The sequence below is a fragment of the Haemorhous mexicanus genome, chromosome 8 (assembly GCF_027477595.1).
Source record: "Haemorhous mexicanus isolate bHaeMex1 chromosome 8, bHaeMex1.pri, whole genome shotgun sequence".
Lineage (NCBI taxonomy): Eukaryota > Metazoa > Chordata > Aves > Passeriformes > Fringillidae > Haemorhous > Haemorhous mexicanus.
The window spans coordinates 16337059-16360886 of NC_082348.1; the positions used below are offsets into that span (position 1 = coordinate 16337059).

Below are 23828 nucleotides of genomic sequence, written 5' to 3' on the forward strand. Positions count from 1 at the left end.
CTTTCCCTGTTTTGTTAGAAGAAATAGTGACTTTGTAGTGTGGTGTGAAAGAGTGAAAATTTGGTTTTGACGAAAGATAGAGGAGAAAAAAACCCAGGCTGTCAAGCAGAAAGCAATTCCAAACATTTCAAAATAAACACAGAAGTTTCACCATAACCTGTTTGGGATTTCCCCCAGTAAAGGAAGGCCTCAAGGAAAAAGACAAAGCATTTTTGTTTTTTTGGATCTTTTTTATTCAAAAGTTGTCAAAGAAATAAAACAGAAAAAGCTAACAATCTAATCAAATTTACAGTTCAAAAATGTCTTTTGGCGTTTAACAACAAGTCCTAGGAAACAAAACTACAGAGTTATCTTGAACCGGACAAATAAGTTACCACTGGCAAGTTTGTGGCACTAGTAAAACAAAAATAAAAAATTAACTCTCTTGATCATATAGATATCTCTATGAAAATCTTTTTTTTTTTCAATCTGTACAAAAGGTCTTTCTTCATAAATTAATTTTTTATAATTTAATGGCTGTCTACTATGTGATGTTTAAGTAACTGATTATTTCTTTATGTACAGAGGTTAAATTTCCCAAATCTTACCCAGACGATGAGTATGGCACTTAGTTCAGACATTTCTGGCAGCAACTCTTCCCTCCCTCTAACACAGCTATCATACTGCAGTTTTTAATTAATGCAAAAATAGCAAGTAGTGAGAGATCCAGGTTTGGAAAGTTACCAAATACAGGCAAGGTGCTGCAGGAAGTCTGGACTTTGACAAAGCAGTAATATTCCAGGGAGCATAGAACCAATAATACCACAACTTTTTAAAAAAAGAAAAAAAAAAACACATCTCTTATGACTATGCATTTCACTAGAATCTACACTTCTCAGAGCAGCAATTTACTTTTGAAACTATGAAATGTCACCGACATCTATACTCCAATACTCACACAAAATTTAAAAACTAAAAAATACTTGAAAGAAACAACTGCTTAGCCCTAGCTCCCGAGCTAGGATGATTTGGTCTGTGGAAACAGGGAGGGCCAGCAACCTGTCCCAATACAAAAGGAAATAAACTTTGAGGTAGATAACTGATCATATACAGCTGACCAGAGAAGTACACAGTTTTGGAAGACAACTTAATTTATCATTCAATTTAAAACATATGCAATTGTAATAAAAAGCTTTAGTAGCAGTGAATTATCTAATATGTGAAGTACAAATAACTGTGTATTTATGAATCAGGAATTTCATAGTTTCAAAATCGGTTTTCTTTACACTTAACACTTGTAGTGATGATGTAAAGTGTGGCACTGCTTGGATCCAAGTCTTCCTTCATGCTTTTGTGTCCATACATCAATTAAAATTATAAAACCTAAATGCAAATGTACAAAAAAGGCACATTCTCTTAACCGCAAACTGGTCCGGCAAAAATAAAGAGTACAGAAGACGCAATGCTGAGACAAATCAGAATTATTGGTTACTGGCTCTTTGTTCTTTGGTAAAGTTACCTTTTAAAAGTGCCAAGTCTTTTTATTTTTATTTACCTACTATAGAGAGCTAGTACCCAATCAATTATGTTTCTACTTAAATCTCAGCACATGTTTGAAAACGAGTCCTTTAGCTTTTGCCATTTTGCTGTAATAGCAACTTTTCTGTTTGCTACCTCTCAGCACAATCCTCATCCTAAAGCACTATCATTAGTATAAAGGAAGGACGAAAACATTCGGTGATATCTCCACCCCAAACTCCCTACTCTACCTATGCTAAACCTAGAACATCAAGTTAGTTTCTGAAAAAAGGCAAAAAAAGATTTTACATTGCATCATACAGCAGAGTTCCTAAATCATTCAAACTACCAGAGGGAACTATTGGCATATGGCCTTACAAACAATTTATACTATTAAAATTTCCCCAGTCAGAAAATGTGTTTCACACAAAACATTTTTCCCCTCTTGCATTTCACTACCTTACATATTATGTGAAAAAATCATTAAAAACACTTACTACACATTAAAAAAAGCCAAATTTTCAGCAATTTTTATTGACTACCTTTAAAAGCCCTATGCTGCTGTTTTACAAGGCATAATAGACCAGCTCATTTGGTCAAAGCATTCTACACCATTAGTTTGGACTACTTACTGAAACAGCTACAGCATTGAAAGATTTAAGGCAAATTGGAATTTATAGAAAAGGATAAGACACTTCACACTACATTAAAAGAAAAACAGAAAGCTAAGAGACCAGACACTATAACTGCAACACTGCACTAAAGCAACACTCACACACTGCAAGCACAGAACATCATCTTAGATGTTTTACTATTTTAAACTTCAGAAAATCCATTTCATACAAAAAAAAAAGATAAAAAGAAACAAACAAAATAAAAATAAACCAAAACACAAATTCTGTCATGCACGTGAATAAGTCTTCGTGGTCATCTGTGCATACACAGAAATCTGAAGGTTTTTTTTTTTTTGCGTCATAACACTTGATAAAAACTTTTTTTTTTTTACTAAAATAAACCTGTTCATGGGAACAGCTACTAGATGAATTTAAGGTTTTCCTTATGCACCTTATAGAACTTATAGCAAAAATAGTTTTAGTTGATTTCATTATAAATAACATTTTCAAGAACCTGTGCAAAACTGTCAATAATTCCTAAAGCACAATTGATCAGTAAAATCCATGATTGTTTCAGCCTTTGCACCCTTCTCCAGGCCAGGTCAACACTGGACATCTGTAACACAGAAAGGTCAGAGCTAGAGCAGAGTTACAATCACACCTTTTTTCTAACCTAGCTGTCCACAAAACAAACTAACTTCCTATTTTAAATAGCTGTGAGAAGACTAAATGAATCTGAGTATTAACCTGGGAAGTAACACAGGCAGCACTGCAGGTGCTTGGCCATTCCCAGGATAAGGCTCCACACCAGGGCAGAGCCCGTGCTGCATTTCCCCCTCTCTCCCTAACAACTGCTCAGCACACAGAGCTCCCACGGGGGAGCCCTGAGGCTGCACTCAAAGCTCTTCCCTTCTTTGTTGTTTTGTTGTTGTTGTTCCTTTTAATTGACCAAAAGTGGTTGAGTGTGCTACTCCTGTGCCATCTCCAAGGCTCCCGAAAAGGAACAATAACTTTCTTTTGGTGCAGCTTCAACGAGGCTACGTATGACAGCCAAGACAGACACAGCCACTGTGCCTCCCTGATGGTAATACTGAACAGCAAGTCAGGGCTCATCAAATTTGAAGGCAGACTTCTTAATGTACTGGCTTATGTTGCCACATGGGTTTAAAAAAATACCCAGCTAATGACAAAAAAGTTTAGACAGTTTTTTAATTTTTCAAAGCAAGGCAAAGTTTGGTATTTTAAGGCTTGTACATTTGTAGGTGCATATAAAACAGGTTTGGGGTTTTTTTTTCAAGTCCCTTTGACTATTTTTCACCTAGGAGCAACTTTTTGAGAAGAAGCTAAAAATTCATTAAATGTAGCTGCCAGAGGAAAAACACTGTGTATTTCTGATTGACTGCATCCACTCATGCAAATGTGCTAGTTGTAATTTGCCCCTTGAATTATGGGAATATGGGCACTGACTTTCAAGAGGACATTCCCAAAAGTGCTGCATGTGCGTTTAGAAAGAAGTTTCGGCTTGACAACAGCGACAAAGCCACAACAATCAAGAGACTGCAGTGTTCCCTGTATTTAGGGCACAAAATGACTGTCGATTCCCTCCCCTTCCCCTGTCTGAAACAAGACAAGTATCAGCATGTTACAGGGACAGAAATACCAAATGCCATGCTCTGAGGCTGAAATCAGCTGGGTAATATTAACCTGCCCCACGTGCCCACTGCTACAGCCTCTGCTGACGCAGACTTCACTTGCTCCCACTGCATATAAATACAGGTAACAGTGCATCTCTGAAGAATAAAATAAGTGGAGAACTGACTTACAGCAAGCACACAGAATTGCTCACAGAGCTTGGATATCTACACAGAGTCATCAATACAAAATGTGTCTCAGATGGCAACAACAACTCATCCTTTCAGGAGACTTAAGGCTGTTCCTCCTGCCTGGCCTCAGTCTATGGGGAAAGATACTGACAGGCTGGGAGAGAGAGGCAGGATGGGGATGTGACATGCAGGATTACGCTTCGCTGGCTCCCACAGATCTCTGTTGGTAAGGAGGTTTTACATGCCCACAGGGAAGACTTAAGGCAAAACAAATAATTCCTTGAAAAGCGGTTAACACCAGGCAACAGCCTTGGCATGGGAAACGTGCAGGAGTCATGGTTGTAACACCAGGAGATGGATAACGAGAAGAGCCTGTGGCTTTGCTTTCTGCCTGCCCTGGAAGCAAATCAAGGATGTGGGCTTCCTCTAGATGCCAGCATTTGGCCCGACTACAGGAATAACACAGGTCATATGCTGTGCTACGCAGGCTCTGCCGTCTGCTGAGCTTGCCAAGTTTCCCCATTGGTTTGTTTCTATCTTTCCATACAAGAAGCTGTTATGCCAATAATGGGGATGAGAGCACTGCTGTCAAACAGCACAGCTGACCTGCAGGATCAAAGCTAATGCCAAAATGTGTGTTTTGTTGGATCAATACATTTTAGAGAGATATCACACAATGGTAGCACATAACCGATTTTGATTTTTCAGTATCAAATAAATGCCACAAGGGCTGTAGAAAAACCCTTCTAACATGGTTTCCAGCACATTATTGCAGATGAAAGGAATTTTTCGGTGTGAGGTCTTAGAAAATGTGATGTAAAAAGTTCTGTAGCCAAGTTGCCTGGCTTACAAAGCATTCAAAAAAAAAAAAAAAAAAAAAAAAAAAACCCAAGAAGATGAGTTAAGGAAGAACTAAATTCCTAAACTTTACAACATGGATCATGGAAAAGGGAACAGTTAGTGCAAGTAACATTTTTAGGACGGAAATGTACAGAAAGCAAAACAATTCTGTATGAAGTAAGTTCAGGTAAAGCTAATGATTTGCTAGTAAAAAAGTCCATGCAAGCAGAACCAGAGGAAACCCGGAGCAGGAAAGTATAACTCTGGAATTAGAGCCAAATGAGGACCTGGATTAAAAACAAATTGACCAAACTCTGGACCAAACTGCTTTTTTCTAGAAAAAAGGATGAGCAGGGAAGTCATCAGGAGAAAAGATCAACCAAGCTGCTTCTAATCTTACATGTACCACAAAACTAGGCAAGATATGTCCAACAGTACAATTCCCTTTAGCATTTTGATTCTTGTATTTTTGCATTAATTCATTGTTGTTCTGTATACAGCACACTGCTAAAATGAACAAATTAAAATCCAACATAATCCAGTTATGGTGTAGAGAAATTATTAAAACAATGTTACTCAGAATTCATTACTTAATTTCTGGATCCCAGGTTTCCTTCCCTGGCTTTTGACTCTGGCCAAGTTCAAATCAGCCTCACTGTCCCCAGACAGTATCATCAGTATTATTTATATGACATTAAAAAAAAGTTCAATACAGAGTACTGTAAATTATGAAACAAAGAATCTTTGAATTCACATCTTTCACGAGACAGGATGAGCCCCTACCTCACAGTTACTTATTTTGCTGATACGTATATGGAGAATGGTCACTCGATGTCTCTACTGTAACCTGTTGCTGACCACTGGCTTCCTGCAAATAAAAAGGAAGACAAGCCATGAGACATAAAATCAAGCAGCATTACCTGCAATCTGTATTTCCACTTGACTCATGCAATTAACAGTCTTCAAGTTTAAAATCTTCATCACATTTCTCCAGTGAGGTATTCCAAATCTGAGGTGTTAACTTTACCTCGATGAATATTTCAGCAAACAGAGGAATTAAATGATAATGCAAACTTTGTACTTCCTCAGATGCTTTGATGATAATGAAAAAAAACCCCTCAAACTTTTGACATTATAGAAATAAAGAGAGCAAATAACTGCTAGAATATTTTCTTTCTGTAGATGTAAAAGAACATTCTCTCCCTCTCCTTTTGAAGGGGAGGGAGAAGAATGAGATCTACTTACCACACAAACACTATGAGTACTGTGATGGGGTTGGCACTAGGCAACACAAAGAATTGTAGGTGGGACTTTGCACCAGGCTCCCCAGAAACCAGGCAATTAATTCAGCTGAGAGTGCTCTGGCAGACAGAGCAATCAGGTAATTACCAGAAGAACTTCTCTTGATTCACATGGGCAGATGCACCAAACTGAATCAAACAAATTCTGGAGTTTCTGGATAAACAGACTTTGAAATGAAATGGTTTTTTTCTTACAGGCTCTGGAAGAGACTGTCTGGCACTCATTCTGAATACATGAGCTCCAGCATGCCTTGTCTAGCTCCTCTCTTAAGTAGTACTGACCTATGAAAGGCTGTAAGGTGACCCAAAGTAGGAGATAAATTATTTAGCTTACTTATGTTATGCTCTCCAATGAAAGTAATCCTGTTCGATGGAGAGATTTATTAGACAAACATGCAGCCTCCTGAGAAGCCAGGGTCAAATCAGGATTCTTTGCAAAAAGCAAATCAAGGTCTGCTGGCAGATAATTTTGCACACAGGTAAACAAAGTGAAAGATCAAAACTACAATACATTCCCTGGCTTGTTACTATTGGAGCTGTGTTTGATGAAACACAGGGTTTGCCTGAGCTATGCTCATAGAGCAGATTGCTCTGAGTGTCTACTGCCATAAGAACAGGTAATTCTTTGTTGTAATACTGACTATATTAGTTGAGAATAATGACATTTTATAGTTTTAATACATGTGGCATTCACAGTACATTCACAGTTACAATATTTGCCTTTGAGCACTAATTTTCCTAAGGAAAAAACATTTATTCATATTTCTTATCTCTGGTCTTTTATAAAATATACTGACCTCAACAGGAACTGCTGCTGTCTGGACATGGGTGTACTGGGGGATGTAGGCTCCTTGCATAGCTGTTGTGGCTGGCATGTACTAGAAAGACAGAGACCATTACATTGAGAGAAAGCCCAATATGAAAGTATTCAAAATACCTGTCATTGCTTAATATCTGTATTGCTTAATAAATAGTGACTGTATCCCTAAAGCAATGTACAGGAGAGAAAGACTTTTGTGTCTGAAATCAATAGGCTTTCCAGAAAAGTAATTTATCTATTTTGAGAAAATTCAAATTTGGACTTCAAAGACTATGTAAAGGACTTTGCCTTCTCTGTTAACTCCAGTCATCTTTTTTTTTTTTTAACCCCATCTGGTCTGAAAAGAAGGGTCTTGCAGTTCAGAGGCAAGTCTGAATCTCTTCTGATTTAACTTCTGTTCCACACACTTAAAGAATTAAAGTTGCAGAAAGGAATGTAAAGAGTAAAACTAACTATTTTTAATCTTTTGAATGCAACTCTGAAGTTACCTCCTGGATTCCTTTCCTTTGTTTTGGTCTATTTTTATTTACTCATTTCCAGTTTCTGATCAGTTAATAGACTGAATAAAAGCTGCTGAATAGAATTTTAAAATGGAGACAGTTCCTAATAATTCACTGAACATCAAATGACTTATAGGATTACTTTTTCCCTCATGCAAGCTGCACAGGGATTCTGTGATCTACATGCAGTATTTTCTACTTGGGTAAGTTCTACTTTGTATCAAATTGCTACATACTGTTCCAGTACTGCCTAATGAAAGATGACTCATCTGCTGTGTCAGAGGGCTTATCATTGATGCAGGCTGTAGTGACATGGTGTGGTCCATGGAGGGAGTCAGAACAGCACCCTGTTAAAACAGAGAAACAAAGAAATGGTAGCAGCACGCAGATTTAATTTTTGATTTGAGAGTCTAAGTATGGACTCTCCTTCTGAGGGGGTGTACCACAAGAACTCTCCTTAATCCCAGTCTCTGACTCGAAAAGGAAGTCTGAGGCATTCTGAATATTTCACTTGAGCATCTGCAGATGCTCAAGGTGGAAGATCTGCTTTGACTTCCCGTTGGACATTCAACTGATGTGAAATACACTTGAGAGATCTGATGAAAATACTTTGTAAAATATGAGTTTAACCAGATGCTGACTTGAAAGCAAAACTTTGCACGTTACCTGGTACAGATTCACTTAGCTTAAGCTTTGGAATTTCATACTTCAGGAAGAAACTTTTATCTCATCTTTAGGAATGGTGGCTTTGGAGGAGGAACATTTGTGTTCCTACCCATCAGACAGGATGTTCACACACGAGGCAGCTGCCCTGCTTAGTGGCTGCTTTCATTAGCACACACATTTCAGAAGAGTGACTTAGCAATGATGATTCTTTGTCTAAATACCAGCTGCTCTTGATGACATTTCTATTGCTTCTGTACCATTTTGTTAGGTTCATAAAAATTATACTCTAAACTTCTAAACACTTTAGATTGTTAAATATGGGCAGCACACAGGTTTTTAGAGTTAACTGAAATGGAAGATTATCAAGAAATTTCATTTTACCAACCGTGTTCCACAAAAACATATTTCCAAATATTTTGTATGACTTATGCTTGCAGAAGGTGTTGATTAAAATTAATGGAGACTCAAAATGAACAGAAATAATTGCAGTGTACTGAGAGCAAGTATTTTGAATCAATAACTAATCCTTAAAATGAAAAAAAAAAAGAAAAAAAAAGAAGTATAGAATATACTTGGAAAAACAACCATGTGATCAGTGCAGACGAAATGAGTCACAGGCACATCAAACACTGAAAGAATTTCCTGTCTGTAGACTGCAGGCTTCTCTGAAAAGCAAATGAGCAAGACAGCACCTGTCTTTGCACAGGCCAAAACTGAACTTCAGTCTAGAATCTAGGTCTTTATTTTCAACTGTGAAATCTCATCTTGTGTACCTGTGAAACTAATACACCTAAACCAATACGCCATTATATCAACTCTTGTCTTTCACAGCATTATTTGCAGGATGTTGTTGTATGAAAATCTGTGTTGCTAGAGAAGGAAGTTAAAACCTACTCTGTGTATGTGTATTTAACATCAAAACCCACAAACACAACAACAATTAAGTGTGTGAGAAGGTGTTCTGGTTCAACACCACCTTCTCTGCATGCCCAAGAAGAAAATGTTCTGCCAAGAAGATTTACATTCCATAATCTGCATGGAGAGGTTAATTAAAGTCAAGACCATATCCTTTCTGCATCTGGAAACAGACCTGTTTGTTAACTATGGGAGTGCATGCATTCAAGTGCCTGTTATTATTAGTAATGCTCATCTCAAGAAACCCAGTAGGTCTCAGATGTAATGGTACTTAATTGGCAAATGACATAGACAAGAAGCAAAATATCACAGGAGAGCAGAGATTAGAATGCCTGACAGTCTGCTACAGATGCCACAGCCAGAAGTGTAGGGAGACCAGCATTACTCATGAGTGGTGAAGCCGGAACAAGCTGGGCAGGTTTTCTCAAGTGAGTGCCCATAATGTCATTCATATCACTACATCCATCTGTCTTTCACAAATTATCCAGTCTGAACTATTGTAGAGCTATTCTAAAACACTGGGTCTCCAATTTCAGCTCCTGAAAGGTAGACAGTATGTAAAGCATTTGGCATCTGCAAAGTGCTTTCCATTTCAAGTGAAATAAAATAAAACAAAACCAAAAAACTCCAACACCACTAAGTTTCCTCTTGGAACTTTTCTCTAATGGTCCTCATCACATTGATGCTATGAGGGTAGCTTGCTTTTTTTCCTAATAAAATGAGGCCTCAGTTCAGGTTACTGTCTTTGTTTCGTTTTTCATTTTGATCCAAGGAAGTAATTGGGCAGGAATTGACATACTTCCTGTGGTTTAAAATATGTAAAGTGTTTATATAACAGATAAACACAACAATGGAGAAGCATAAAAACTTACTGGGTGCTGCATTATATATGGTTGAGGCTGCATCCAAGAAGGACTCTGAACCTAGAACAAAATTGGCATTTTATTTTTCATTTTACACTTTACTCCAACTTAGATATAGTAATAACCTAAATCATGTTAACATGCCTCCTCCCTTATTTATTGACTTTTAAACCAAATTAGTCCCTTTGTGGAACAACATTGACTTCTATGAAAAATGTATTCATTGTAACCATTGTAAATCAGAGACAAGATTTGGAGACCATACACCACATACACCTTTCAGAACAGAAGACAATGCTTTTAGTGCAGGTTTCCAAAACAGTGAAGGGGGTCAAACAGATGAATGGCAGATTTCTGCTACCTTGAAAAAGGAAGCTCCTTCTGTCTCAGAAATTCCTTTGTGGAAAAGTAATTGGGATCTCAGAAACTATAACACCATTTGCCTTCTAGTGTGATCTGATTAAAATAAATTATTGTATTTTCACAACTGAAAAAAAACAAACAGGAGTTCTGCTGTAATTCTGCTGTAAAAAAAAAAAAAAAAAAAATCAGGAATTCATGTTTCAGGAAAAAGAAGATTTAGGAGTACTGTTCTCTGAGACACTGTGGTCTGTTATTCCCAAAGCACAGGAAGAGGAGGAGGTTCTGATGAGAGTCTCTTCTCTTGCAACAAGCATATTTCTCTCCAAAATACTTAGTGATGGCCCAAATACTTCAACTGCAGTAGAATGCCTAACTTTGTGTGACAAAGTGAAATATAAAAAGGAAGTGTAAAGGTTATATTGTTACCCTGGTTAAAAGAGCTGGTTGCAACAGCTCTCTGAAAAAGTGTGCAAGAAATACTAAAGGTAAGGACAAAAATGTTTCCTCCCCACCTGCTGCCGGTGTGCTGGGTAAGGCAGGAATCTGACCTGCACCGCACACAGAGCAGGCTCACCACTGCTGCTGGACATTTAAAGCCTTTTAAATGCCTCTACCATCATTCCCAGAGTCCTGTGAACAGAACAGGCAAATACACAGCCTTGAAAAAAATCCAGGTGAAGCATTTTCTGGAAGATGGAAATATTTCTTGCCTCCTTTTGGTACTTAGTTTCAAACCAGAGCTGGGTTTTGTTTTGTGTTTTTTTCTTTTTTTCCCTTTTTCAGTCAGGAAAAGAGCAAACAGGAGTTCAAAAATGGAATGGAAAAGACTGGAACACTCCCTTTCCTCAGGCAAAATCTTAATGGCAAAAATACCGGTACAGCCTGACTAAAGCTTTGGCCAATCTCTCACTATGATAGTAACTGGCTCAGTGCAGTCATTTGGGAATACAGGGGCTGCAGAAACAAGCAATAGCCAAAACTTTAATAAATTTGTTTACCCTAATAAGAATACATCTAGCAGCAGGTTATACCCTGCTTCTAAGAAAAAAAAAAACAAGAAAACCCCTTTGCTTGTGTGATACGTGTTGTTGTGTAGAAGATAGAAAGCTGCAGGTTTCAGTGAGAAGGAATCAGTAATGAAGATGTGACTAATACTCAAATTGTGAAACTCTTCTGGCCACAAACCTCCTTCCTCCCCAGTACAGAATACTTCAATTTAATTTTCAATTCCAATTACTGTGTCACTTCAAGCATAATGATATTAATAACTCCATCCACAATAATTTAAGCTCCATGCCATGTATATTGAAATACTGGTAACTACATTTCTGGAAACATAATGGATTGTGGTCTGTCTATCTCAATAAGCCCAAAAAATAATACTGTATTGCTAAGTAGTATGTTTCCATGCCAACTTCCAATTTTTACTTGGATTCTGAATATCAGAGAGTCATATATTGATAAATAATTTATATATTTTAATAAAGAATAGCAGGTAATTTTACTGAAATATTTTCCTGGGTAAGAACTTACTGTAATTTCTGAGGTAATGCAGCACCAAGCAGATTCATTCAGTAAACTGAAAAATATAGTCCAGCACTGTCTGCCGAGAGCAAACATGGTGTTGGCACAAGTTACCTCAGAAATTAATGTAAAAATAATGCAGCTGCCCTTCACACCAGAGAACATTGTTTTAACTCCTACGTAATACTTTGCTCATGCAAGATGCCATTAGATCTCCAGACTAATATTAGACAATTCTTCCTCATCCTCCTCACTTGGAATTGAAGGCTACATGGAAATTCCTGCAGGAGACAGCTGATGAAATGGCCCACAGTGCCTCTGCCAGCCTCCCACCTCCCCTTTACACACCCTTCCACACTCATTCACACACAGAGCACAGCAGAAAGCTCAGCATGTCTCTCTCACTAGAAAGCAAACAGCCTCTTCTTCCCCTGACACATGGAGGTAAGAATTTTCTAAATTTAATTAGTTTGGGTTATTTATGACCTGAATCACTGCTGTTTACTCCATCTATGTATTAAACAGTAAAATGCCAAAAAAGCTCATAATTCAGCGTACACTGCCATAATTGGCACATCTCAAGTAGTAATTACAGAGCACACATCTGAGACTGCCATACTAGTTGTATTTAAAGCAAGTTGTTTGTAAACTGAAATGTATGATACCCTAAAATTGAGGATTCCTAAGAGATTTATATCAAAGTGCTAAAACTGTTCCACACAATTTCCCAATGTGTTGAATTGTACATCAATATCCCTTGTGAGGACTCAAGATGGCACCTATCAAAATCCCTCTTCAGAAAGCTTTGGACCAAAAACGTCCACAATTTATATTTTAATTTGTTATCCAAAATAAAGTAGCCTTTGGTTTAGAAATAGTGTCCTAGGCTATTAAATGCTTTATTCCTAATAAAAAACCACTGAATTTGAATCCTAAAGTAATTTGAACTTGGAGCTCCTTTTTTTCAAATTTCCTTCTCTAATGTCAAGAATGTTTCTGTAGCCTTCTTAGTACAACTACATAAGATATTATTGTTGGGCTTGCTGAGAAAAACACAGAGAAAAGTTCAAAATGCATGGAAAAACATCTTTAAAAATGAATTTAATTAAACCAATAAGGCTTTAAATAAAAAATAATTACTTCATATATACTGGTGACATTAAAAGAATTTGACTGAGAGAAAATGAAAAATCTCCCATGAAACACAGAAGTGGCTACAAATCCCTCAGCCATCAGCACAAGTTAGAGACTTGGTTTTGCAAGACACCAGGGTCTCATTAAAGCACTGTGCTTCCTGAAACACACACTCAGGTTTTCAGGCTGCCACTTTCATGCTGTACAGCACAAGGAGGCTACTTCATTAAAATGTAGCATTATTGGAGACCTCATAAAACCAGATGTAACAATTGATAAATAAACATAAGTTCCAGTGAAGCATTTCAGCTACCAAGCTCTAAATACAAACCTGGTATGTAGAAACTGGAGAAGCAATGTATGGCGTAATAGATGTCTGAGTGATCATTCTGTTTGCTGTAATACTGTAGGGTGATGGATAAAATCTAGAAAATGCAGAAATATTTATTAAATGCTAGTTCTGGGCATCTTTCGTAATGCAAACATATTTTTTTCTTAGTGTGCCATTACTCAACATACCCATTTTGTAAAGCAGCTGTGGTTGGATCATATGTGAGTGTCATTCCAGCCTTAAAAAAAAAGAAAAAGTGGAAAAGAAAGAGTGGACAAAATTAATTTTAATTGTAAATTATTTCTCTTATTCTTTCTTTAGTTGTCTCATTTTTAACTGAAAATTTGTATTGAAATAATTTATTAGAACTTAGGGAAAGGTTAGTTGACAGAAGTAATTACAGAGTGAAGAGAATTAGCAATATTGTTTGTGAATACCAGTTTCCATGTTGCTATTATGAGGAACAAAACACAATCTATTAAACACCTGGCTAAAAGTACAGGTGTGTTTGAGATTTGGGGCATGCACACGATTAGGTTAGGGAGTTGCCTACAACAGGTGACCTATAAGATTGAATAGGGAGTGCAGTTTTTCAGAAAGCACATTTGAATTTTCCTGTGTAATATAAACAAAGAGTCTAGGCTTGCTAGCCACAGTAAGTCTATGAAACTATTATCTTGAACATTAAAGTTTAAAACAACTGTTGACTAAAAAAAATGATCCTGCATGGCACTGGTATACTATTTTAATCTTGTGAAAGTGATGTGCACTTTAGTGTTGCATAGATCAAAGGATTATTTCTGCAAGTAAGCACAGTTATGTTTCTGGTGGTTTAATAATATAAGAAAGCTGAACTTTATATTATGACTGAGTTGAAGGAGATGTTATTGTTCACTTCAATGAGACAGGACTCGGTGTTTCACATTTTACTTTTCTCATCAGAAGAAAGACACGGTTAAGTATTTTTTTTACAGAGACACAAACTGTCAGGTAAGAGTTCCTTGCACATTTTTAATATGCCAAAGACCCAAGCCAAGAAGTCTCAATGCCTATCATTTTCCTAAGTATTCATTATTGCACACCCACACTAAAGCTTGAAGGGAGGACTTACAAGTCTCACCTCGCCTTCTCTGTGCCATGCTCTTCCATTCTGTATGTATTTATTCTGATTCTGCCTCTTCTTCTGGCCTCCATCAGCAAACTTGCACAATAAAGGTTCTGCAGGAACTGGAAGAAAGAAGAAAAATTAGTTGAAGTAGCATTAATACACAGTTGCTCAACTCTCCAAATGAGGTATGGTTTTAAGTTATATTCCAAATAAGACACTTAAATAACACCGAGCTGTACTACAGCATCAACAGCTGTTCAGCATAGCACAAAGACAGCTGCCACACTGAAAGAGAGCATCTGGAATGCCTTATCTATTTGATTTTGAACTACTGCTGTAAAACCTGTTGGAAGGAAACATGGTCTGTATATCCTGAGTATGTGTTTCTTGGTCTGGGTTCAGCAAGAACTGCCATCTGAATTCTGAGCTTTGTCTCTTTGGAAGCATATCTAAGGAAGATAGAGAAAAAAACTGGCCAAAGGTCTGTAATAAAATTCTCCCCATCCCTTGCAGGTTTCAGCAATGTCCCAAAACTTACAAGTGTTTTACTCATCCAGGAGAGGCACCTTTATGTCCTGAGGCCTTGCACTGAGAAAATGCCACAATTGTCCTTTCCCATTTTATCTCTGCTCTATAAAGAAAACCCAGTGCAACCAGAAATTCTTCAAGATTGTCCTTTAGGGTTTTTTTGCACACTGCTATGAAACAGCATCACCATACTTTTTTATTTTGTCTTGTTGTTGTTATTATTATTTTTCTTAATACAATCCTGACCATGACCTCAACTTTTAATGTCAGAATTGAAGCAGTGAAAAGGTTTGTATAGCATTCTCTCTTTCTTTCCCTGTTCTTAGCTTCCAGATTTCCAAGCACCTATGGCTGAAGCACAGCCCTGCTGCATCACACCACACCCTCCCTAATGACAGGGTGGAAGCACTGTTATGACTTGGATGTAGACTCTTCTCTGCCAATAATTCCTGACACATGAGCTGTCTCAGCTTTACCATGACACTCCTCCAGTCACTCTCTGTTTGGAAACATCTTCATGAGACATGGCTGGACCTGAAAACATACAAGTTTCTAAATGCAGAGTAAACACACGGGGTGGCAAGGCCACCTGCAAAAAAACAACCCCAAGACAAATTTTCAACCAAATCTATTAATATAACCACGGTGAGTGCTGATGCCTCTTCACCCTGTCTGCATTTGCAAAAGATGATTGGTGCTGGAAACCTCAGGGATGCGTAACCTCGCAAAGAGCTTGACTTTTAAAGCTTTGGCACAAAACAAGCATTAATGGCCCAGTCATCCCTGGCTTTGGATGTCACACCTAAAACACTAGCCCTGTTTCTACTGGAAAAATATCCACTTCCTGCATGACACATCTTTTGACAGCCTTCTCTGTAAAAAAGGAGACAGAACTGGTGTGTGGTTCCCTGTCTCATCACACAGGTCAGAGACCTGGACCTCTCCTCCCTGGGTGCTGTTTTACAGTGTCAGACTACAACATTAAACATGACAACTGAATAAATTTAAAATGCATTATCCTTCAGAGAATGGTAATTAAAACCCTATAATTATAAAATAAACCAGGAAAAAGTTAGGCTAATGATGCTGGAAAAATATAGGAGACCTATGGATGATGGAGTAAATGAACAAGGAAAAACAAAAACCTTAAAGAAGGAGACAAACTGGAAAATACTGTCTTCAAAACCTTGTATTTCTGAGGGGATTTCTAGCATTACCAAAACTGAGTTTTGCTTTGGGTTCTTCTATTATGTGAAGCAACTTCTGCTTCAACATACTTGGAGCAAAAAGGTACTGTATCAGGATGGTGATGGATGATTTATGTTGCTTTATAAAAGCTATATCCAACAACCTTGGTCACAGCACGCAGTATTTTAGTCCACACAGTTCTGCTGAAATAATAGGAGGTAATCTCAGAATATGTTAGCCAATATGGATAAATTTCTCAGGTTCAGATCTGAAATAATTGTGATTGGTTTTACACAGTGTGTAAAACAAAAATCCATGGGACACTGAGAGAGGAGGTCCAAATACTGAAGTTAATTGCCTTAAATGAAAAAAAGCTCTTCCCCAAGTTGAATATCTTTATCTACTTTTCCATTATTTCAAAAAATCCAGTTTTGTGAGGAGCATATGTGACTTCCAAAATATGCACTACAAAATTTTGGATGAAAAATCAAAATTTCATTTAGAAATTCAATTTCTCTGGCATGAGAACAGTACAGAAAGACATCAGAAAAAGGTTTCTGGCCCTGACATTCTGTATTATAGCACTCACAGGTAGTAAATGTTTTATTTAAAGCTGCATTATGCTTTCATTAAAAATCCCTACAACGAATTATAAAAAACTTTTTTGAAAGCATCATTTTTGCTTGCATTTCCCATCATTGTCTCAACATAAATATATTTTCTTTAAAAAAAAAGAAAAAGCAGAGTAAACCTGTCCAACTGTTTGAATTAAATGTTCATGAAAACCTATTTTAAGGATAAATCTGAATTTTTTTGTCAAAAGCTACATTTTAGATGATTAAACATCCTCTGTGTTGCATTGTAAAAATTCTCCGACAAATTTAAAGATGAAGAAAAAACAGAGTAAGAATTTTACACATGTGCTGATTTTGCATACATAATATCCAAAACCTGCATCAATGAAGAAACCCAAGCATTTAAAGAGCTATCAATTTGTGATCTACTAGAAGTCAGTGCTCCAACTTACTGAACACAGATCCAGCCATGGGAACCTTTGCTCCTCTGACTTTCCACCTTCCCTTGCTCCTCACTGCACCCATCAAAGATGCCAAATGCTGGGAACGCTCCCACTCACACTAAAACCCCCATGCAGACCATCTACTTAATACAGCACTTCTGTGAGCAGGCTGCACAGCATTTGCCTTCCCTGATTCTGCTGCAAGGTCTGAATGCTGACAGTGGGGACAGCTCCAGTGGAAAGCCCAGCTGCAATTTTTGGCTGCTCTTCCACACCTGTGACCTGAATAACACCGTGCTCATTCCTGCAACAACACGATGGCTGATGGTCACCAGAGGCAGGCTCATGAGAAACAGATAAACCTTCTTGGGTTTGTCTTGACCTACTGATCTCCCTCCCACCAAAGAATGAACATGGACCTTACTCTTTTCAAAATTAGATCTGAACCTTATTTATTCAGCTTACTTTTTCTCATAGTTTTCAAGAATATGCAAAACATTCTCTCTCTTGTATTTAAGTGCACACATGTGACAGAAACATATTTGAAGAAAAAGCTCTCACAAGTCCTACAGACCAGTTAAGCAATCTTTTGTAGTACAGGAAGGAAGGGAGAGTCATTTTTATTGTTTAATTGCTGGGAACTATGCAGGCCCAGTGATGAAGCAGATCATTAATCATTCAATGACTTGCTTTTATGTGCCAGACAAAGGCAGTACAAATACTCAGAGTTGCATGCACAGCTGAGAGTACCTGATGTAAAAGTCTACAACTTACAGTGGAGTCAAGCTTTTGCAGCTAGGACACCACGTTTGACATGCCCACTCTTCTGGCACCCAGTGCAAACCAACACTGCCAGTGGTTTGCAGGTGCCTGCTGAGCTGCAGCTACTGAGGGGATCTGTAACCATGAGCTTTCCTGGCCTTCAACATCCGGGCTTTAGAACTTGGGTGTGGAAAGTTCTAAAACTTTAGAACTGACCATCTCCTCCTGCCCTGAATCACTCTCCTCTAGGGCCCATGTTTTACAGAAGAGAGATGTGAATGCAATACTGGTCCAGAGAGTAAATTCTTCCTTGTTGTAGACACTTTGCACACATCTGTACATCAGAATTCAGTCTGTCTTTGGTCAGTGTCTGCCCAAGTTTGTACCAGGTGATACTATAAATGCAAAACCAAAACTGATGTTTGTTGCACCTTGAGTTTGCACCCTTGACTTTATGTGGCTAATTTTATCAACTTTTTAATAAATCCTACTTTCAGTTACTGAAAAATACAACAAAATAGTTAAAAAGTACCATTCCTTTAGTCAGTTTTCAATTAAATTGCATCTTTTAGAGACTTTCACTGCTTATTTTCTAGTGCAAAGCATATGAGACTTAATGAATTCTGACATTAAAACATAATTTTAATGACAGAGCAGGCCTGTACAGCTAGAAACTTTTGCCAAAGGCTGTGGGAACTAAAAAAGAAATTGTGCAACCCAAGATCAGGGTAGCTTTATATGTTTAAAAAGAAATTCAATATTATACTCTTCACCATCCTAGTCTTCACTTAAACATAATGCTCAAGATCCCATTGCTTTAATAATTTACACAAGGTTTAATAATTTGTGACAGAAGGATATGTTGAGTGGTTTTAAGAAGCATTTTTCTCTTCTAATCCTATGTTGCTTCTTAAAACTAAGCATCAATTGCAAATTATGGGAGTTAGAGCAGTAAAACCTCTAATTCACAGATTTCACAAAATAGTCAGTTGATGATCCTTGTGTCTTTTGTGTCCTTCCAGGTCCAATTCTTAAGTGACTGGCCCATACAGGGATCAAACCTACATTGCTGGTACCTCAGCATCACGCTCTAAGCAGCTAACCTAATCTCAGGGTCTTAATCAAAAGAATGAAATTTTTGTTCCTCTGCCTTCAGTGTGACAACCAGGAGTAACATCAGCACTGTCAGCCCTTGATACCCTGCAGCAGTGGTTTTCAGGCTGTGGTTCATGTGTTTTTTTTAAAGGATCTGTGAAAGATGATTGAAAGAAAATTTGAATTTATGGTCAAGTAGTTTAAATTTACTAGAGATCTTTGGTGCTGGATACTTTGTAAAGGTAAGAAACCAGGAAACACTAGAATATGGCTGACAGAAGACAAAGACAACTACTTCAGGGCTCCATTTCCACTCCTCTCCACACTAGAACGATGTCCAAGGCCAGGTCATTTCAAAGCACAGTGTGCATCATCCCTGGTGAACCTCTTCCCAGTCTAGTCAAGAATACAGGCAGGAGCAGGGCTTTTATACACTCAATTTTCTCCCCTAAAAGAGAACCTGAGCAACCAATCTCTTTATCCTAACTGGGAAGAGAGGGGTGGGTCATGGATAATTTTTGATTTTTGCATCATTGCCATAACCAACCATTACTGAAGTAAAAATGGCATGGGTTGCTCAGCAAAAATACTCTTTACCTTACACCCATTAAACCCAAATCACCTAAGTTCTTTTCCAGTAAAAGAAATATTAAATAATCCATAAAGCCTATAGAATAGGCATAAAACTTCTGCAACTTTTAAACGTCTATATTTCCCATTTTAAATATAAGAGAGACAATACACTCAGACTTACACATACCTTACATATTCTACAGCACAGCTGCTTTAGGTAATTTTTTATATAACTATTCTTGTGTACCACCACACAGCTACATGCTACTGTGATAGGAAGGAGATGCCTTTTAAGATTTTGCCCAGAAGACAATTGCTACAATCACTATGGATCCCACACAAGACTAAAAGCCAGTGAACACTGAGTATCATCTTCAGAGGAGGAAGGCTAAGCATGCTGCTGCTCTGCTCTCACTGCTCATCTGCTGGCTCCTGGCTCTTGATACCAGTCTGGTCTGTTTCCTCCAATTCACGTCATACATTTCACAGGAGAATAGAAAAGTTTTAAATATTACATTCTTCACCAAAAACAATAGTTCTTTAAGGAGGAGAGTGAAACTAAATGCAAAAGTTACTTTAAAATTATAACAATCACATAATAGTTATATATCATAGCTGAGAAGATAATTAAGTACAAAAATTAAAGTTCTGAGTTTGGTTTTCAGTGACAAAACGGAGAGGAAGTCATAGTGCATAAAACACAACCAACTAATACAATAACTTACATAAAAAAGGACAAAGCCTAAAAACAAATAGTGAAACTAACACATCACTTCTAGAAGTTTTAGGGTTATACCAACTTGCAGTGCATTTCAAATTGCTCTCTGAGCTAACCTTTCTTCTTTTTTACTGAAGATAAACAAGGTCACATTAAATATTGAATATATTTCATTAAGTTAAATAAAGCCTGAATAGTCAGTTATATCTGGGTTTAGCTTGCTTAGCATCATCAATGCCCAGTCACTCACCTAACTCTGGAGTTGACACTTTTGACACCACCCTGTGTTAATCCCTGGCCTTCCCAGATTCTAAGAGGTTTTATTCATTGTGTCTTCTCATGCTCCAGAGGAGGTTTCATTTATGCTTTCTATAACTGTTTAACCCATTCTTCCATTTAAGCCCAAACTTAGTTAAAATAACAAAGCTGCATTATGAAAGCATGTTTTTGTTGAGCAAATGTTCTTCCTCCCACACCTATTTCATTACAGGCCCATCTCTCCTACCCTCTTCATCCTGATAACATGGATGTTTTTAGAGCCAGCTCCCTTTGCTGATTTTAGCCAAGTTTCTAGAACACAATGTTTTAATTTAAACACAGATCTGGTTTTATGATTTTGTTTTGCATGTGTTTGAAGTTGATCCTTTATAATCCCAATGGTCACTAATCTATTTCAAAACAGTTTCCTAATCTTTGCTTGTTCAAGAGCTTTCCTACTGTCATCCAGTTTTCTCTCTGCAGGCAGTCCAAAATCACAGTTGCCTCATGACCCCACCCCATGTTTTGGCAGACTGCAGTATTATTATACTATTATGCATAAGCTGAATTCTCTAATAAGGCTGCATTATTGGACAGGTGCTTGCTACGTGGTATGGAACTCTGGGAAGAATTTGATCTCCATGAAAACCTTTGCAAGGAGCAATGAAACCTCACAGCACAGAAACACAGAGCTGAGGATGTGCCCTATACAACAAAACTGAGGGTCCTTAAAAACCAAGGTTCTCACAACTCCCTTATGCACCTGATTATTTGTCTCATTTTCAGTATCATGGAAGGTGAGACCCATCTGAATTTCAAACATTTGGAGTTATCTATTTCTGAGTGACTGAGCTAGACAACCTTTGTAACTTCAAGGACAGTCTCTGGAGGTGTGTTTTTCTTTACTTGTTCTAGACAGAGAGCCTGGTCAACTGCTTTGCAAAGTAAACACAAGAAGTCCAAGCCTGTGAGGTGGATTATATCTTGAGACCCCTGCTTAGTTTCCACTTCCAGAAAATTGACAGTTCTCCTCAAATTTCTTGTCCATAATTCATCATATTTTTATGTTAAATGTTTCCTTCAGACTGCAAGAATCATGCAGGAAGCTTTTATTTTAACCTAGTTGAACCTCATCATGTGGGGGTGCAACTCCAGCAAAGACCCACTGGAGACAGAGCACGATTAGCAATGACATGCTTGATGGCTCATTCATTGAGAACAGGAGAATGCAAGTGAAAATAAAAATTAACAAACTAAAAAGCACTAATAGGAGCTTCTGCTGCACATGTTTAGTGTCCTTACTGTCTGTTTATACATAGGCTGTAACATTTTTACTAAATGTAACAAAGAAAAAAATTGTAATGTAACTAAAGCAACAAATGCAACAATGTGCTTAAAGTTACCAAAGCTTTGTAACAAAGTTTTAACTAAATAATAATGTCAGCAATTAATCCCTGTGCAAAGGGTCTGCCAAAGCAAGGCTAGGGAAGTCAAAATACTGCATTAGATTAGTTTTGCCAAAGGGAGTGGTTTCCTGTGCTCTGAAGCATTTTCCATCCTTACAGCAGCACAGACTGCCTCAAACTGGAGCAATCTTTCAGAGATGAGGCATGTTTGGAGTTTTACTAAACAAGGCACATTCTTGTCTGCCTGCCGAGGGCTACTTTCCTCCTCCTCGGTGACAGGGTCTGGCTGCACAGAACATTTCACCAGTGGGATAAAGGCAGTTTCCCCAGCCACATCAACACTGTAATTTGCAAAATTCCCACTTGGGATTCTCAATAAAATGCCCACTGAAAGCTGCCTGGAATGCCAGGCATGTATTCTTTCCTTCTTTATTGTCCTCTTTACTTTCTATTTTACTCAGCAGCATTAAATTTCCTCTCCTCATTTTTCAGTATTCATGAGATATACATTTTGTCTCTTAGAAACAGTGCTGACAAAGCAGACAAACTGATGAGGAACTTGGTGTGACAACAAAATTGTACTAAGCCTTCCCTGAATTCTGCCTTGCACAATATTTCTAGAAGCAGCATTCTATGCTGACCTCCTTCCATTTTCCTGAAGGACTTTAAAACCTACACTGACTTGAGAGTTGCAGCTCCCCAATGAATGATCATGCCAGGCACTGCTGCAGATTCTATTTTTTTCCTAAGCAAATATTTTTTTGAAAATGCTCCGAAAAAAATCGTCAACAGATGACAAAACCAGCCCATTTTGCCTCTGAAAAAAGCCCTGTCCATGGAAAAGCAGCCAAATTCTGTTCAGACAGATATTTATTTCCTCACTTCAACTGGGATTACATGGGATGTAAATTTGTACATAGCTGGCATCTTAGCTGCTTGTTTCTCTGCTAGGAGAGAACACTACTAGATTCCTAGAAAAGGTTTACAACAGAAAAGTGATATACTGTGTTCCAAGCAAGCATTACAGCCATCCAAAAAGACAGAGTTTAATTTTAATAAGCTTGCCTCTAAATGAGAAGCCAGATACAACAATCAGTGTAACAGGCTTCCACCATGCAAGCACTAACCCATTCATACATCTTGTAAGAAATATATGCAACATACCAGAAACTCCTGCTGGTGTCTTTATGAATTTTCCATTAAAATGAGCAATCACTGCTTCACATTTTTCTGTTGACTCCATCCTTTGAAAATAAAGAATAATTTACATAAATTAAACACTCAAACAGATTCCCATGTTTGTGATTTTTTTTTAAAGCACATTTCTTGCTTTTTCTCAAATCATGTTTCTTGTTTTTCCCCTCTTCACTGCTCTGGCTTGCTTTCCCATGTGTGAACAATGGAGATGATGTTTTCTAGGAACACATAACTTCAGAAAGGTAAAGCCAAACTCAATTAACATTTTATGCACTCTGAGACCAAAGTCAGTGCCAAACTGAAAATAAGGCTCTTATTTACTCAGAAATTATACTGTAGCTGTCCAAGCTACCTCAAGTACCTCTCTTGTCTTGAAAGAAGCAGAAGGACTGACTCACTATCATTCATAATTGAATCTTTAGTGTCCATGCTGCGTGCAGCAAAGGTTAATGCCACTCTTAAGAGAGGATTCAGAGCTGTCTGTACAGTTTAAGGGAAATAAACTCAAAAATAAACCTGCTTGACTGCATGACCCAAACTGACTTGGCAGCTTTTAGCTTATACACATCATCTCCACTAAATGATGCACCTGGCTCTTATTTAATTGTCCACAAGTTCCAAACAGGAGCCAAAACCAGCAGAGCTGTGATGGCCACCGAGAATGTATCCAAAATCTTGAGCAGGTTTGTGCACTCATACTGTCAGATCCAGACTTAGCAGACTGGGCAGAGGGCTGGAGAGCCCCTGCTGGCCTGGGAGGGGCCTCACCTGCAGTGAGGATGTGCC

General features: G+C 37.9%; 1 protein-coding gene across 4 annotated transcripts in view; it reads right to left on the minus strand.

Annotated features, from left to right (window-relative positions):
* Nucleotides 1–209: 209 nt before the first annotated feature.
* Nucleotides 210–23828, minus strand: part of RBMS1 (RNA binding motif single stranded interacting protein 1) — a 141838-nt gene continuing 118219 nt past the window's right edge. For 3 of the 4 annotated variants that reach the window (XM_059852939.1, XM_059852941.1, XM_059852942.1), the window contains exons 6-14: nt 23010–23089; nt 14303–14418; nt 13380–13429; nt 13192–13285; nt 9849–9899; nt 7632–7742; nt 6873–6953; nt 5558–5642; nt 210–2727 (exon numbers count right to left, since the gene is read on the minus strand). In XM_059852939.1, coding sequence (XP_059708922.1) covers nt 5565–5642; nt 6873–6953; nt 7632–7742; nt 9849–9899; nt 13192–13285; nt 13380–13429; nt 14303–14418; nt 23010–23089 — 661 coding nt within the window. In that variant the 3' untranslated portion in view covers nt 210–2727; nt 5558–5564. The remainder of the gene's footprint in view (nt 2728–5557; nt 5643–6872; nt 6954–7631; nt 7743–9848; nt 9900–13191; nt 13286–13379; nt 13430–14302; nt 14419–23009; nt 23090–23828) is intronic. The other variant, XM_059852940.1, reaches the window with a different exon arrangement.